Below are 16,081 nucleotides of genomic sequence, written 5' to 3'. Positions count from 1 at the left end.
ACACACACACACACACACACTCCCACCTCCTTCATCTTGCTCCCTGCTAGTCAGCACAAGTACTACCCATGGCCTGATGCATTAACCAGGAAACCATTCAGCCCTCTATAAAAGGGGTTATGCCTCATTATGACAGAATAACAGAGCCAAAATGGAGCCCGATCCCTGCAAGCTGCTTCATAACAGTAATACTATCAGTGAGCCTGCAGCAGTCGGGGCTAATCCTGGCCATTTAATGTATAGCCACGCACTGCACCTCACTCAGGGGCTCAACAGCGGCTCATATCAGTGTCCAACAGACACACGCACATATATACACACTCTTCACATCCAATCCACACTTTCCCTTTGAACTGCCACTTATTGCTTCTTACACATACAAATGCCATCCTCTACTTGCACATACAGCACAGCGGAGTGCTTTTGCGTGCATGCAAAGTAAAAGAAACCCTTATCTTCAATGTGTCATAGAAGCCTCTCACAGGAATAATAGATGTGTGTCTCTTTTGCTTTCTGTAGTTAATTCTGATATATTCATGGGACATATAATATTCACACACAGCCACTGTAAACGCCCTCACATCGCTGCACATGCTTCTGTTCGCTCTCGCACGAAACTTTCTCTTTTTTATTGTAAGGTCAAAATGTGTATAAATGTGTCAATCCATAATGTTTGACCCCCAGGGAGGGCTGGAGGCAGAGGAGGTGACGGACACAACACAACCTCCCACAGTTACTCTTTCCAACTCAAAACACACATAAAAACAAACACACGTTCCTTTATGTGCGTAATACACAACCCCTACGCACTGAAACGCCACACAATGACAACGTGTGGCATCATTTATCTCTTTTGAGCGGCAATTTCAGAAGTTGTCTGTCCTTGCTATCCACAATTGTCATCATGGCTGTGTGTGCGTGTGTCTTTGTGTGTGTGTGTGTCTTTGTGTGTGTGTGTCTTTGTGTGTGTGTGTGTGTGTCTTTGTGTGTGTGTGTGTGTTTTGGGGCTGTCATGACTGCTTGGCGTGTAGGCCTGCTGAGCGGGGGTCTGATGTCCTTCAAATGACTGAGAAAAAACATCCCCCGCACCTCACCAGATCAATGCATACACACACACACACACACACACACATCTTTCCTCTTCATGCACACACACTCATAATAGCAGAGCAGATATGCCTGAAGACACTGTCTACTGTCCCTTCTACATGATGTGTGCATTATGTCCTCTGCAGCAGCTGCAGGCGTCTAAGTGTGTTAACGTCAACTAAACAAGAGCACAGAGATCCACATGATTTGATCCTGGATAAACCAGAACTAAATTGTGTAAATCCATAAAATTACAAGGTGAATCAATAGAAAATTGTTAGACGACAGTCTAACAATTGATCATCAATGTTTCTGTTTATCTGCAGATGAATAATCTTGAATTATCCTACAAGGTAGAATAAATGAATACAATCTCCACGTTTCCAGAGTGCATTGAGCAGGACAGGAGGAGTTTCTAGTGAAGGCGATAGCCAGGATTTTAGAAATACTGAGGCGATGAGTTCAAACTGGGCCTCAGACTTGCATCCATCCAGTTGACCGTTCAGTTATGTAAATAATAGTTATGTAGTACTAAGGTAGTACAGTCCGACTATGAACAAGTATATATGTGTGTATATTTGGCAACGTTGTCATGCAGAAACCTACGTCAGGTCATGAATAACAACATTTTCACTAGCGCTTGAGTAAATTATTCTGATGCCCAAACACAATATGTGCTTCGACCAAAGTTTGAATGTTCGGATTTGAATACAACAGGATCCCCACTGGGAAGCCACAGAATGATGTAAAAACATAACAGAATGATAATATCATAATGATAGTAATAATGTAACCATACTTTAAGTTAATCTCCTATCAGGTCTTTCTAAAGGCGCAGCTGCTTCTCTGTTGGTCAGTCGGTCAGTATTCCTGTGTGCTTAACTGGATGTTTGCATGAGAGAGAGAGAGAGAGAGAGAGAGAGAGAGAGAGAGAGAGAGAGAGAGAGAGAGAGAGTCTGTTGATCAGCTAATAAGTTGAATGTTTCACTGACCTTCTGTCTGTCTGACTGTCGCTCTGTTTGTCAGTCTCAGTCATTGTTTAGGAGGCTCACGAAAGCCGTAATCTGTCGCTGCCCTGGCTTATTAATAAGCCTATTCTGGATATTCCTCCTCTGTGAGTTGGTTGACTTTCAGCAGTGGCGACAGATCTTCACAGAACGAGGACGAATAGAGCGGCACCATGTCCACGCTTGCTTTTTGAATCCTCTCATTTTCAGCATTTCCTTTTTTCTTTTATTCATATTTTCTGGTGCAATATGGTATTTATTCTCGTTTTATTTTTATTTACATCATCCAATTTAGATGTCTCTATTCATGTTCCCATGACACAAGCTTTTGTTTTCAACAAACTCATTATCTTTTCATGTTTTAATCTTTGTTTTTCGCTGTGTTTTCGTCACGTTGCCTCTGGATTTTTGTCCCTGCAACCCCAAAAGTTTTCTTTCAACTCAGTGCAACTCAATTGAACTCCTAAAAACACCAAAAGGAACAGCAGGTCTATTTATTGTAGCTCTGTGAACATTTCTGGGTGACTTTAGAGTTCAGTCAGAAAATGAGGGATCAGACAGCTCAGTCTGCAGACACTGGGGCTATGATTTAGAGAGAGAGAGAGAAAGGAAGAGGGAGATAGACGAGGAGGGCACTGAGAGATGACAAAAAAAAAGCGAAAACCGAGAGAGAGAGAGAGAGAGAGAGAGAGAGAGAGAGAGAGAGAGAGAGAGAGAGAGAGAGAGAGAGAGACCTTAAGGGAAGCAGGGCTATGAGCAGAAAGAAGGCGGAGGATCAGAGAAGATTGGCGGTTAATGAGAGGGAGCTGGAAAAGCTGAGACGGGCAAAAAGATAGCGGGAGAGTAAGCAAGCGATGCACCAGAGGATTATCAGCCCGAGTTACACCTGATTTACCAACCCCAAAGTCAGGGGGGATATCTCAATCCTACTGTAGATCTGCTCGTGTGAAGGCTTCATGGATCACATCTTTACTGCCTTAAAAGAGTCAGAGACAGAGACATATCGCTTAATGTCCAAATAGAAGAGATAATGAAAGCCAAAGGAATAGATGAACATATCTGCAAGTGAGAGAAATATGTTACTGAGAAATTTGAAATGGGTATTTTGGATATTCAGTGGCTTTTGCTGTGTCAGTATGGTTTTGGTGGAAGGAGAGATACAGATAGTTTGGCCTGAGGGGGGAGAAAAAGTGTGTGTGTGTGTGTGTGTGTGAGAGAGAAACAGAGAAAAGTTAGTTGACAGAGAAGAGAAATGTATTTCTCTTCTCCAAGTCAGATAATAATTGCAAGATCGGGAGAAAGAAACAGATGCAGGGGAAGACATTCAAGAGGAAAATAGTGAAAGAACATGTAAAGTTCTCCTGAGATTGACAGAAGATGATTACTTCTATTTAAAAAAGTGTATTAAATATAGCCAAATATATATGTTTATCTTATAAAATAGCCATATCAGCTGGTGTGTTCAACAATCTTAAGTTTTAAAGTCAGATATTAACTGTAGAGTCTTATTTATGATCAGATCATGAATGGTTTGTTGTCTACATGGAGAACAAAACGCCAAACAGCGGTTCAACCACACTGAAAACTGAAAGGGCAGAAAGAGACAATGATCCCTCCGAGAAGCAGTTGAATAAGAAGAGAAGAAATCACCAGTCATAAGTAAAATAAACAAAAAGTTTAGCTTGGAAATGTGGGCAGCTTTGTGCAGGAACCGCTTCTTTAATGGCAATGCACCCAACAATGCACCCAACATTGTTGAGATATTTCAGTCTGGACCAAAGTGTTACATTGCCATCCCTGCAGCTCTACTAGATTAGCAACTGTGAGACTACAGTTTCTACAAATGAGTTGACATCTGCTTAAGTTGTGGATTTTTACAGTCATATTAAGGCATTTGCACACTGGCATCTCTGTTGATGCATTACAGCTGCCAAGTCTGTCGCCGTCACAAGGCCAGCGCGGTCCCGATCAGTCATTTCTGGCTAACAAGTCCGATGCTAATTAGGATAAAAACTCCCATACAGCAGCAGACAGATTGATAGGGAGCCCTGGGCTCCTGTCAGTCACTCAGACACAATGGTGGGAATGTGACCGCATTAGAAGGCAAGTTGGCCACCTGATGTGCAAACTGTACAATACGTTCATGCATGAGAGCATGTTTTCATGCTTGTATGAACACACATATACTCACATATTCTTAAAGCATATTTGCTCTGTTTGACTCCCTTCCCTCCGTCTCTCTCTCTCTGTCTCTCTGGTGGGGTGTCGTTGACGAGCTCAGTGCGGATATAATTGGCACTGGCCCCATGTGGCACTGTAGTGAAAAAATCAAGGGCGCACAGATGTAAACAAACACTCTCCCTCTCTCGCACACGCACGCACACGCACACATCAGCCCCCTGCCTATAGTTAACACCCATCCTGCAGGCTCCCATGATACTCATTTCCGTGTTTTGATTTCAATGTCACACCGATCCTATCTCTCCCCCCCCCCCCCCCACGGTCTCCTGCTCTCCCTCTCTTCCGGCATCAAACAGACGCCGCTTCGCTCGCCTTTTCCTCCTCCTCTACCTCTTTTAATATTCCCTCCTTCCATCTCCACCTCCCTGCCTCCCCCTCTCACTCTGATGTTTATATTTCTCTCTCTCGCAGGCCGGCAACATGCAAATTATGCCCCACAAATGCAAATCCTTCCCGATCTCAGAAGAGACCTCCAGTGGAGAAGAGGAGTCCGCCTCGCTCTGATATGCCCCACTGACGTCTTTCTTTCCATAACCGAGGGGCGTCTTTTGTTTGAAGGTTACCTCTGAGCGGTGCATGTGCAGGCATGTGCATTACTGAGTCCAAGGCATCATTATTCAATGTGTTTTAAACAGAAGGGCCCATGGTTTACTTTTTTGTGTGTAATTTAGTCATTGGTACGATCATTTAAACTCATGTAGGGTAATATTATTGTATTGGTCTATCTGTAACAATATAGTTTCGTAACAAAGGACTCATGTAATGGCTCCATTACAGAAGCTTAATGACATTTCTACATCGTTATGCTGAAGAAACGGAGGAAGACGGCGAGCATTTGATTCGATTTTATGAGGGTGCTTCTCAAAAAACCACAGCAGGTTTCTTCAACGACGTGAATTTCAAGGACGCTCCGTCGTTGAAATCAGCCGAAGGATTGTTCAAATGTCTATGATCCTTTGAATAGTACAGAGGTACAGTTTGGAGGATTTTCAAGGATGCACGTGTGTATTCTCAGCACTTCCTGCCGATTTGGAAACAAGAGAATACCCTTGTAAACTTTAAGTTAATTCGACTCAAATGTGGTTTCTTTAGTAAAGAGATCACAACGGTTATGAAGGGTTAGGGACAGAATTTTTTGAAATACCGAAGTTCATGCACTAAAGATATGAATTCAACTTTTACTTGATAAACACTGGAATCAGTTTCTGAAATAGCCGCTGTGTGCTGTACTATGTGCTATTGTTTGTTATAAAGATTGCAAAGTTGCCCCATGCGTCTACTCCTAAATGACAGCAGCTTTAATATTCAGATTTAAATTATATTACCACTTATCACATATGATAATAAATGCGTTAGAAGATTTTTCTTGTGGTGAACAACTTGGTTTGATTTTTTTTTCTACTCTATACTATACTATACTATAATATATTACAAGAAGGTTCTTGTACAGCCAATTGAGGAAGACATAGGAGAGTCCAGGGTTGCGGTCAAATAGTCTATTTGAAATGTCCAATAATCTGTTAAACCTGCTGGACAACTACATATGTTACATTGCTGTTGCTGAAAACTCCTTTAAACTGACTAAACTGCTAAAATGATCAAACCGCTGTATTGATCTGCTCTCTGTGCTGTTGTACTGCGGCCTCAGCCCTCATTCATTCTTCTCTTTGACTTCAGTACAGAAGCTTTCATGAAAGAGATCAACCAAACGAGCTCTTCAGTCTAAGTCAAGTTTGTAATTATCATCTTTTGAATCTATTTGGTCACGTTACAATGAAACAATATCAAGGCAACGCTTCGTGTTCACACTGAGTTGTTTGGTGTTTCATAAACTATGGTCTGCATATTCTCATGATCAGATTATCCGCACATGAACTATAACAACATCAAGGGATATGAGACACTGTTAGTGTGAGAACGTATTTAATTCAGGATGTTTGAAACTGAACAAAGAGACAGTATAGTGACAATCCCTTGGTTTCATTTTTATATTCCTTCTTTCATTTCTATTCCAACCTTGTTCGTAATACTTTAAACCAGATTGTTTATGCGTGTGCATGACCCACCACTGTAAGAACACACAAACCAAATATCTAAGATCATCTTTATTGTAGTCCATATTTGTACAGCAATATGCACCTGCTGTCTACCGAGCTACCAAGCTACCTGGCTTAGCTTAGCTTAGTTTTATCTTTTCCTCACTCTTTCCCATCTTTCCTTGACCGGTGACGTTTTCCACAGAGGTCAAGGAAAGGTGGTTAGGGAAGGATGTTAGAAGGTAATTGTTGGACTATTCGACCGCAGCTCTGGGCTGTTTTCAAGGGTCCAGGGTGCTGAGATCACCTGACTGCCATTGTTCTCTTCTGCTCTTCGCTGCAGTCACAGCTACAATTAGAAGCAGTGCTGGCGTGGCCGACATTGCTATAAGTAATCTGGGAGCAATCTCGCATTCCCATCTTCCTTCCCGCTCTTCTTCCCTGCCATCTGTTCTCCTCTTCCCCTGCCACACGTTCTTATTTACATCCCATTGCCTTATACCCGCTCCATCTCTCACTCCCCCTTTTACATAATCTCTCACTGTCTCACTTTTTTGCACCTTTTTTTTTTAATCTCTTTTCTGCTTTCCCCTCCTTTTCCTTCCATCTGGCCTTTCTTTCATATCGTTGCGTTTATCTCACCCATACGTTCTTTACTTTCCTGCCGTCTCTCAGCAGTCTGAACGGTTAAACACAGCAAAATGTGTGTTAGGATATTTAATCCGGTCTGAAATTGTGTGTAATTTGTTTGTGTGAATACATGTAACCTTCTGTATGTCCATGTGTGTGTGTGTGTGTGTGTGTGTGTGTGTGTGTGTGTGTGTGTGTGTGTGTGTGTGGAGCAGGGTGACTGTCCTCGGGGCAGCTCTCCACACCAGAACTGAGCGGAGCAGCAGCTGACCAGCTGTCTCCCTCGCAGCTAGCAGCATGATGTCTCTTCTATCTATTCTCTCCATCTCTGTCTCCATTCACCCTCCCTGCCTCATCCTCTCTTTTACTTTTATCCAATTCTTTCTCACCCTCCTTTCTTTCCCTCACCCGCTGCGTTGCGCTCCAGCTCTCTCACACAGTTCTCTCGCTCTCACCTTCGTCCTCCTTTTTTAAATTCCGCTTTCTTTTCCTCGTTGAACACGGGACGCCGAGTCACGCCCACCGCTCATCGATAACGTCAGCCCCTTTTCACCTCCCTGTCGCTTTCGTTCTTTACCTTCTCTCCCCCTCTCCTCCTCTTTCTCGAGCTGTTTCTCCCTGTACATGCCTCAGTAGTGGTATTGTTAAAGTAGGTCTCTGTTAACCTCATCTAATGTTCCTCTCCTCACATTTGACTTTGTTCAAGAACTTCTCTGTCAACCCTTTTCCCTCCATCACATCAGCTGTCTTTTGTAACCACACAAAACACCTCTCGGTCTTCCTGTTTCCCTGATTCAGTCATGGTAACCGTCGCATGACCTCAATACTTTTCCTCCTTGTGTTTTTCTGTTCCACTCTTTCTCTCAATTGTGCCGGCCTTAGACTTTACATCCTGAAAGTTTCATCCCTTGGTTCATCTCTTACATGGTATTAAAACTCTATCTTCCTTAAAAATGAGCATGGGTGAGCAGGAGAAGAGTCAGATAAGGAGATCATTCTTTTCTCTTAGAGGAAACATGAGGATTTTGATGCTGTCTTCATTAGGGAAAGGGCTCAGACCCTGTTCAGTGTATTTTCATCCTCTTGCAGCTAAAGTCTATTGCGAGCCTCAGTGCATTGCTGCACAGAGTAGTTCATTGATATACATGTAAAGTGATGAGAATAACAAACTGTCTGTGGGTCTTCTGCATCGTTCCCTTGCAGGGAATATGAGATTCATGAGCACGCTTTCAGTCTTGATGAGTATTGCCTTATTATTGATCTGTAATTTCTTCCAGAAATTAGTTTTGAGAAGTTGCATGGACGGGCAATAAAGTGATCATCGTCTGGTGTGCACATGGCGGGTGGATTAATGAGAGTTGTTGAGCACCACTGTTGTTTGAACCTACAAGGTTAGAATAACTTCAAAATGCACAGTGAAGAGAGAAAGAAACAAATAGGAAATGCAGAAAAGAATCAGATTCAAGGTAGTTGCAGGAACATGGTGCTGTATGTGACTCAAATACATAAATCAACTACACATACGATGATATAGACTGCACTTTAGAACAGCAGTACTTTCAGTTAAATGATTGGATTAAATTGAGGGTGACCAAAGTTAATAATTCATTCTGACATGAATGTGTGTACCAAATATCTAATCCATTCAATAGTCGGGGGAGCTAAACTTGTCAAGCTTATGTTGGTGCTGAAGAGAAATATTAGGGGATTGTCAAAGGCAGGAGGATTCATGCTTCAGGGACCATGGATGTCTTTACATGTATTGGTAATATTGTCCATAGTTGCTTAGATTTTCCAGTCTAGACCAAAGCTGGGGGACCCACTCACAGACTGCCAACGTCTTTTTGAGTCAGACCTCTCTTGTGTGGCTCAAAAACAACTGCAGCATCTATTTCAAGACAACATTCAAAGTGTGGTAGACATCCAATTTCAAGAGCTTTTTCCATTGAAAGACAATAATGGTGTCATTATAAATGTGCTATTTGGCTGTCCGTCTTGTACAAAGCGGTGAAACATAATTTTTTACACTGCTGAGAAGTCTTTGGGATGAGCCCTAAAAGTGTAATCATGGAGAGGGAGAAGCATTTTGTGTAATCACCAACCTCCTTTGAAACTACTTTTACTCTAACCTGTGAAGTGATATGCATTTCATCGACATTTATAGCCAACTTTCTACAGCGCCCTCTCGTTTTCTCTCCGTCCTTCATTTCCTCACATCTCTCTGTTTTTCTTCTCTCTCTGTCTAAGTGGCCTGGAGGATTAAATGTGTTTAATTAAGAGGTGATTACGTGTAGACGGCTGACACAAAAGAGATCGCCATGGCTTCATCCCATCGCCCTACTGTCATCACACTGTGCCCTGAACCCTTAAACACACACACACACACACACACACACACTAACATACACTCCTTTCTTTAGATGTCTGCCCTTTATCTCTCCCTATCATTCAATTCATTCTCCCACTTTTGTCTGTTACCCAGAGCGGTGTAGTACTCGTTCATAATTACTCCTTCTTGTGTAGACTAAGACATCATTACGCTTCAACATGAAGTATAGCACGGGCAGAGAAATGAGAAAACAAACTAAAGATGTAAAACTTTGATAAACATAACAAAAAGCAGTTTGAGAGCTCTTATCTTAAAATATGAAATGTAGCTCCAGTTCAGATTCAGGTTCATTATTTGTTTGTTTTTTTCAAATCGTGCTTCTCCCTGATTCGTCAGAGATAATAAAGCAAAAATGCAACAAAAAAAAAATGCTATCACATAGAGCAGATAGTGTACTACCTGCTTAAAACATACCAAGACAACATAACATGAGAAAGCACAGGGAGATTTAATATCAGGGGTGAAAGCAATGGAAGTGAGGCAAAGCAAGACAGAAGAAAACAGAGTGCTAATAAGCAGTGTGGGGTGAAAGAGAGACCAAAAACGTGTTTATTGTAATGGTGGGAAGATGAAAGTCTTTCTTTCTGTGTGTGTGAAAATACTGCATGTGTTAGTGTGTGAAAGAAGAAAACCTAACACTATAATAATTACGATATGAACCAGAGCATATGAAACATCTGGTATCGCTGTCTTTATCTGCGCATGTATGTTTGAAAAAGTAACATGTTTATTGACAGTATAAGCCTTCATTCATGAGGGCAGATCTCCACCAGACTTCAGTTGTGTACAAAAATACATTTACCTCACACACACGACAAGTCAGTCTGGACACTATAAAACAACTGGATCAACGCATGGCTCACATTTTCTCTGCTGCGCCTGATGACGAGGGCAAAATAGTGCGGCGACAGGGACCTCTGTCCTTTAAACTTTAAACATGCCATCACGCTTGTCACAAACGAGCCCCGAGGAAACACGCCGACTAATTTGAGTCTCAATGCACTGAAGAAGCACAGGTTGTTTTTTTTAGCGTGCGTGTGTGTGTGTGTGTGGGTGTGTGTGTGTGTGTGTGTCTGTGTGGTCAAAAGACAAAGAGGGAGACAGATGGGCCACACAGCGTTCCCTCTATGGGTTTCGAAGCTGGAACACAGCTAATTACATCTTAATTAAAAATGACCTGACTGTCCCTGCTGTGTGCCCATGGATGACACACGTGTGCTCATGTGAGTGTTTATGTGTGCGACAACCAGCAATTGAAAGTGAGACCTACAATGTGATTCAATAATAACGGGTACAGGGGGTTCCCGTGTCCGCGGTGTCTGCACTGTCCCGTGAGCTCGTGCTGCTGTGTTGGGTTGAGTCTTGGCGGCCTCTCAATTAATCCGTCCCCTCGTTTCTGAATTGCGCTCGACTTTGGGGGTCGCTCCAGTTGTGTGTTCAAACCAAACGCGGTCCTTGCCGAGGCTGTAACTGAGGCTTTATGCTGTGTTCACACCAAGCACGAAGCAGATGTTTGCTGGTTTACGACAGCGGTGAAAAGCCCAAATACACAGCTGTGTCCTAATTGCGATATACAAATAAAAAGCATGACAAAAGACTACATAATGATGTAGATATTAAAAAACAATTACATACAAAATCAATGCAAATACGCAAATGAATTAACTTCAGTTGCGTATTTGCGATATTTCAACTCGAACAAGGCGTTGTGTTACAAAGTCTGTCAGTAATGAGCTTCTCCTCCCGTTGTAACTGATGTCCTGATGTTGTATCTGATGTCCTGATGTTGTAACTGATGTCCTGATGTTGTATCTGATGTCCTGATGTTGTATCTGATGTCCTGATGTTGTATCTGATACCCTGATGTTGTGTCTGATGCCCTGATGTTGTATCTGATGCCCTGATGTTGTATCTGATGCCCTGATGTTGTATCTGATGCCCTGATGTTGTATCTGATGCCCTGATGTTGTAACTGATGCCCTGATGTTGTATCTGATGCCCTGATGTTGTATCTGATGCCCTGATGTTGTAACTGATGCCCTGATGTTGTATCTGATACCCTGATGTTGTATCTGATGTTCTGATGTTGTATCTGATGCCCTGATGTTGTATCTGATGCCCTGATGTTGTATCTGATGCCCTGATGTTGTGTCTGTCTGTGGGCAGCCAGAGCTCCACATTAGTATCTCTTACGTTGTACACAGACGACATTCTGTGAATAAATGTTTGTGTATAAAACATGGACTGTCCACGGTAATATTAATAATGTCGCTGCCGTATTTATGCTCAGGTGTCGTTATTTCAAGGGTTACAATGTACAACCCACCCATGGAGCCAGACTCCATTAAAAAAACAAGCGTTATAAAAGTTGTTTGCATGCGATATCGCACCAAGACCTGAGAAAGTGTAGCTATGCTATACACTAGTGACTTCTAACAAAAATGTACGCGGTGGTGGTGACATTTCATGAAAGTGCATGCTTCCATAGATACAATGGGTTTTGATTAGTACCCATAAGTAACTAATTTCGGTATCAAGTAAAATACTCTCTTTGTATCATATGATAATTGTGGGTACTAATATATTTACCAGTGTTCTTTCAACAATACCTCGCCCTAATGCAAACCCATACATATGCGCAGACACACACATGGAGCACTGACCGTTGTTGGAGCGCAGTGATCTGGCGGAGATGCCGTTGGTCCCGATAGGATGATGAACGCCTGTTCCATCCACCAGTCCGGCCTCCCCCGGCTGCTTCATCAGCTCTGTCAGAGTCCTGGAGGGAGGAGGACAAACACACATTTACTCACTTACAAACTCATCCTGCATACAAACAGAAGAGCAGAAACTAAAGTGTCCTCACGAGAGAAAGAGAGGAAAAAGAGAAAGGGAGAGAGAGAGAGAGAGAGATGTCTGGTAAACGAGAGACCTCGCACGACTGAATTCGTATTAAAGACATGTGTGTTGGAACAGAATGAGAAAGATGATGAAAGATTGAAAAAAGAAACACATGTTCATGGGTTGTAATGTGAAACTCCATTATTAAAAGCATCCAAACAGCTCGATAGCTCTACCTCAGGACAAAGAGAAGTTTGAGGCAGATTGGTCACGTCTGTAAAAACAAACCCAAACAGAATACCCTCCGAATTAAATTCAAGAAAGTGGAATCGAGGATGAAAAGCATGAGTCTCTGGATGTTTGCCAACTGGGAGCATCAATCATTTATCTAAAAAAAAAAAATGAAACAACTTCCCCTCTTGCCATCTTTTATTGTTTGATGCCTTTGAACAAGTTCTGAAGCGTCCTCAAAACTGGAACACAGGCAGGAAACAGCCTTGCAACATGCAGATTTAACTCCTTCAGAGAGAACCTGCAGCGCGCACAGTGCAGAACAAAACGTGGTTGGTCGATTTTATTCTGGACAGATTATCTTGTCTATTCTGTACAAGATGGAAGAGGAAACTGTGTTTTTTTTATACGCGTGGTGTTTTCAGCCAAGTAATCGGATTTGTCAAAGTGTGTCTCATACAAAGCTGCATCACTGCCACGTGTGTGATTGCAGTTTAATTGCTTCAGCAAACAACCCTGGTGGAAACCGAAAGGATATTTATTACTTGCCCTTTTAGAGAGTCAGCGACCAAATTTGCTTTTGCCCTTTTTTTCTTCTTTTTTTTTTAATAAAGCAATTAAAAAAAAAGAAAACATTTTGAAAACCTGCTGTAAATAGGTCACTCACATAAAACGCTGTCTTCTATTTACACCTCTTTGACCTCATTAATTAGTTTAACAAACTTTGCTCACGTTAACGAAAAACAGAGCAACGCTCGGCATCAACATGTTGCCATTGACAAGGAAATTACAGCGACACAGTCAACAAATCGGCTGTGACCTGAGAGCTGCTATCAAGAGACGCATACATATTTCCTCACTGTTAATCTCACTGTTGAAACCCTTAACACAGCCTCCTAAGATGCAGCAGAGCAAATGTCTTTTATTAGCCCGCTGTGAGACGATTGCCTGTGGTCACGGGAGCAGTATGCATGAACACACGATGTACGATGTAATGTAATTCAACACAGTAGACTTGCAAAAGGCACTTAGCATAAGGTGCCGGAGTGAAGGTTTCTTTTTTTTTTTGCACGTTTGTGTAATTTGATCCCAAATGAAGCGACAAGACAGCATGAAAACTAAATGGAAACGATCAGCTGGTATTTCTCTTTATGGACTGTTTGTTCACCAAATATGAGAAGAAATCAATTCAGGAGCGCTTGAGGAAATCCACCAGCGACATAAACCAACAAATGAACTGACATGCTCTCCTTGGCTCAGGAATTTAATGGCACAGTTCAATTTCTACTAAACACCAAAGAAACGCTCACCGATGCCGTTGAGAGAGTTCAAGTGACTGCACAGCACGGCCTCAAATCAGCACTATCAGGCAGCAAAAAGTCTGAAATTAAATTGGTATTTCTTTCCACTCCCTTGACATTCTTCTCACTGCTAAGGTGCTATTATACAATCCTTAGCTGCTCCAGTGGACTGTGCTTGTACTGTGCAGCTCCCTGGTGTGCATGTGAAAAATACCCGACTCAGCAGAAACTTCCTCTGGATAAATTAACATCAGGAGAAAAGTTTGATGTTTGATATTACACCCTTGTCAAATATCAAGTCAACTCCTCTGGCAAATGCTGTGCATACGTGCAAGCTTATTCTTTAAAGCACAACGTTCAAGGTTTGAAGGATACATGGGACATTAGTGCAATAACGGGACATACGAGGGCAATAAACACCCATAAAACGTGTCCTCATGCTGTGTGGCACGGGCAGTGTGTGCCACAGGAACACATACACTGTACCCACACATGCATCTCAATTGACCTTTGCGGTTTCTGCTTGCTAGCCAATCCATTGTCTCACCCGTCTCATTAATATCTGTCCACTTACATCCCATCACTCCATTTGTCTCCCAGTCCCCCAGACTCCAGTCTGTAGGACGGATCTCTCGTCACTCTCTCGCCCCCCCCCTCCACCCTCCCGCCCGCCCGCTCTCTCGCTTTCGTCCCCTGGAGAATGCTTAAGAGCTCTATTGTTGAGCGCTTGTTGTTCTCTACAACCTAAATCTCCCTGGAAACATCTTCTATTTCATTTTCTCCTCTTCTAATCCCGTCTGTCTTATCGTCTCAACTACCCGCATCGGACTCCATTCCTCTCCTCTTATCTTACCCCCACCACTTCTTTTTTTTGTCTCTACCAGCCTTTGTATCTATCCCTACATCGCTTCCTCAACCCCTCCGTCTCTGCTTTATCTCCTCTTAGCCCTCTGATTCCGACGCTCTTGCACGGTCACATCGTTGCGTCTGGTCCGTCTCACCCTTTGGCCCAATTTCTATATCCTCCTTCTTCTTCTCTTTCTCCCTTCCCCTTTAATATTCTCAGCCCTTCCTCCCTCTCTTCTTGTCCCCTCCCTGAGGAAACTGTCACATAAACTATTCTAACTTGCAATATTAGCACTCATGAAATAATACGGAGTGATATGAGGACATCAAAGCCTCCCTGTTGGTGCACACACACACACACACACACACACACACACACACACACACGAGCGCACGAACACAATCAATAAATGACTAAAGAAAATAATAAATAATAAAGTAATAGCATGCATCTCAAGCGCTTTCATCTCAGCTTTTCACCACATGATTCTGACAAATGGCAAATCTGCACCGCTTAAGTTGAGGGTAAATCCAACACTGTAAACCAGAGATCTGAGTAGCATGCACACGGTGTGTATGCCGTGGGATGCCTGGCTCTTCCATGAGGTTGACATGCAGCACTTCACACAACACACACTTCTAGCACGACAATGCATTTAGTACATACCACAGGGCTTCTCAACTCTATTCAAACACTGGCCTTTTTTTTCTAAAAGATGAGCATGTTTATTAAAGATGCTGTTCGGTTAAAGCAATCTTCTCTTCAAAATGTGTCAAGTGTGAAGGAGTTGCAGACCCTCTGGACTTGAAACTAGGCTGTTAGAGTTGAGAGGATGGTACTGGCATTTTAGTCTTTGGAAACAGTTGTATAATGGCCATGTGACTCTGCAGGAGCTTTGTCAAAATAACCCTGAAGATGCATCAAAGCCTTTTTCCAGGCTTGTGTTTAGAAACCGTCGCAGACGAAGGTGGCTAAAGTGAAATGATGCTATTGGTCGCAAGGGAAACGTGGGATTTATTGATTTTGCAGCGTCGACAATAAAGTGCTGCAGGAATGAGATCTCAACTCCAGAAATGAGTTTGCTTTTTGCACATCTTCAAGTGAATCGGTTATTTAAATGGATCTTTGTGGGTGGATCTTCTTAAGGTTATTATTTATTATTTATATCTGCATGTTGAGTATGCATAATTGTGACAATGTCATTCTGCCCCAATCACTTAAATGAAGTCGAACGACAGCTGGCTGCTGAGCAGCACCAGTCCAGAGTGGAGCCTGCCTCTCACACAGTGCATGCTGGGACAGCACACTGTGTAGTTTTACGCCCCAAAGTCAAACAGTAATGTGATCTTTGTATGAGTCACGTTAATTTCATTATGGCTTTTAAAACAGCTCCTCTTACAATTGCAATCTGTTTTTATCATCGTACAACATACTTACGTTATTCACTTATAACATCATTCTCATTTGTA

At 42.5% G+C, this 16,081-nt stretch overlaps 1 protein-coding gene across 3 annotated transcripts in view; it reads right to left on the bottom strand.

Moving 5' to 3' along the window:
- LOC137786569 (protein shisa-8) overlaps window positions 1-16,081 on the bottom strand; it is an 88,388-nt gene that overhangs the window by 41,407 nt on the left and 30,900 nt on the right. For 2 of the 3 annotated variants that reach the window (XM_068578523.1, XM_068578524.1), the window contains exons 3-4: window positions 12,056-12,171; window positions 4,288-4,410 (exon numbers count right to left, since the gene is read on the bottom strand). In XM_068578523.1, coding sequence (XP_068434624.1) covers window positions 4,288-4,410; window positions 12,056-12,171 — 239 coding nt within the window. The remainder of the gene's footprint in view (window positions 1-4,287; window positions 4,411-12,055; window positions 12,172-16,081) is intronic. The other variant, XM_068578525.1, reaches the window with a different exon arrangement.

This window comes from Clinocottus analis, unplaced genomic scaffold (assembly GCF_023055335.1).
Source record: "Clinocottus analis isolate CAN_PGR_092001 unplaced genomic scaffold, fCliAna1.0.p SCAF_16, whole genome shotgun sequence".
NCBI classification, from domain to species: domain Eukaryota; kingdom Metazoa; phylum Chordata; class Actinopteri; order Perciformes; family Cottidae; genus Clinocottus; species Clinocottus analis.
Note: the sequence above shows the minus strand (reverse complement) of the source record. Positions and strands in the feature narration are given on the sequence as shown.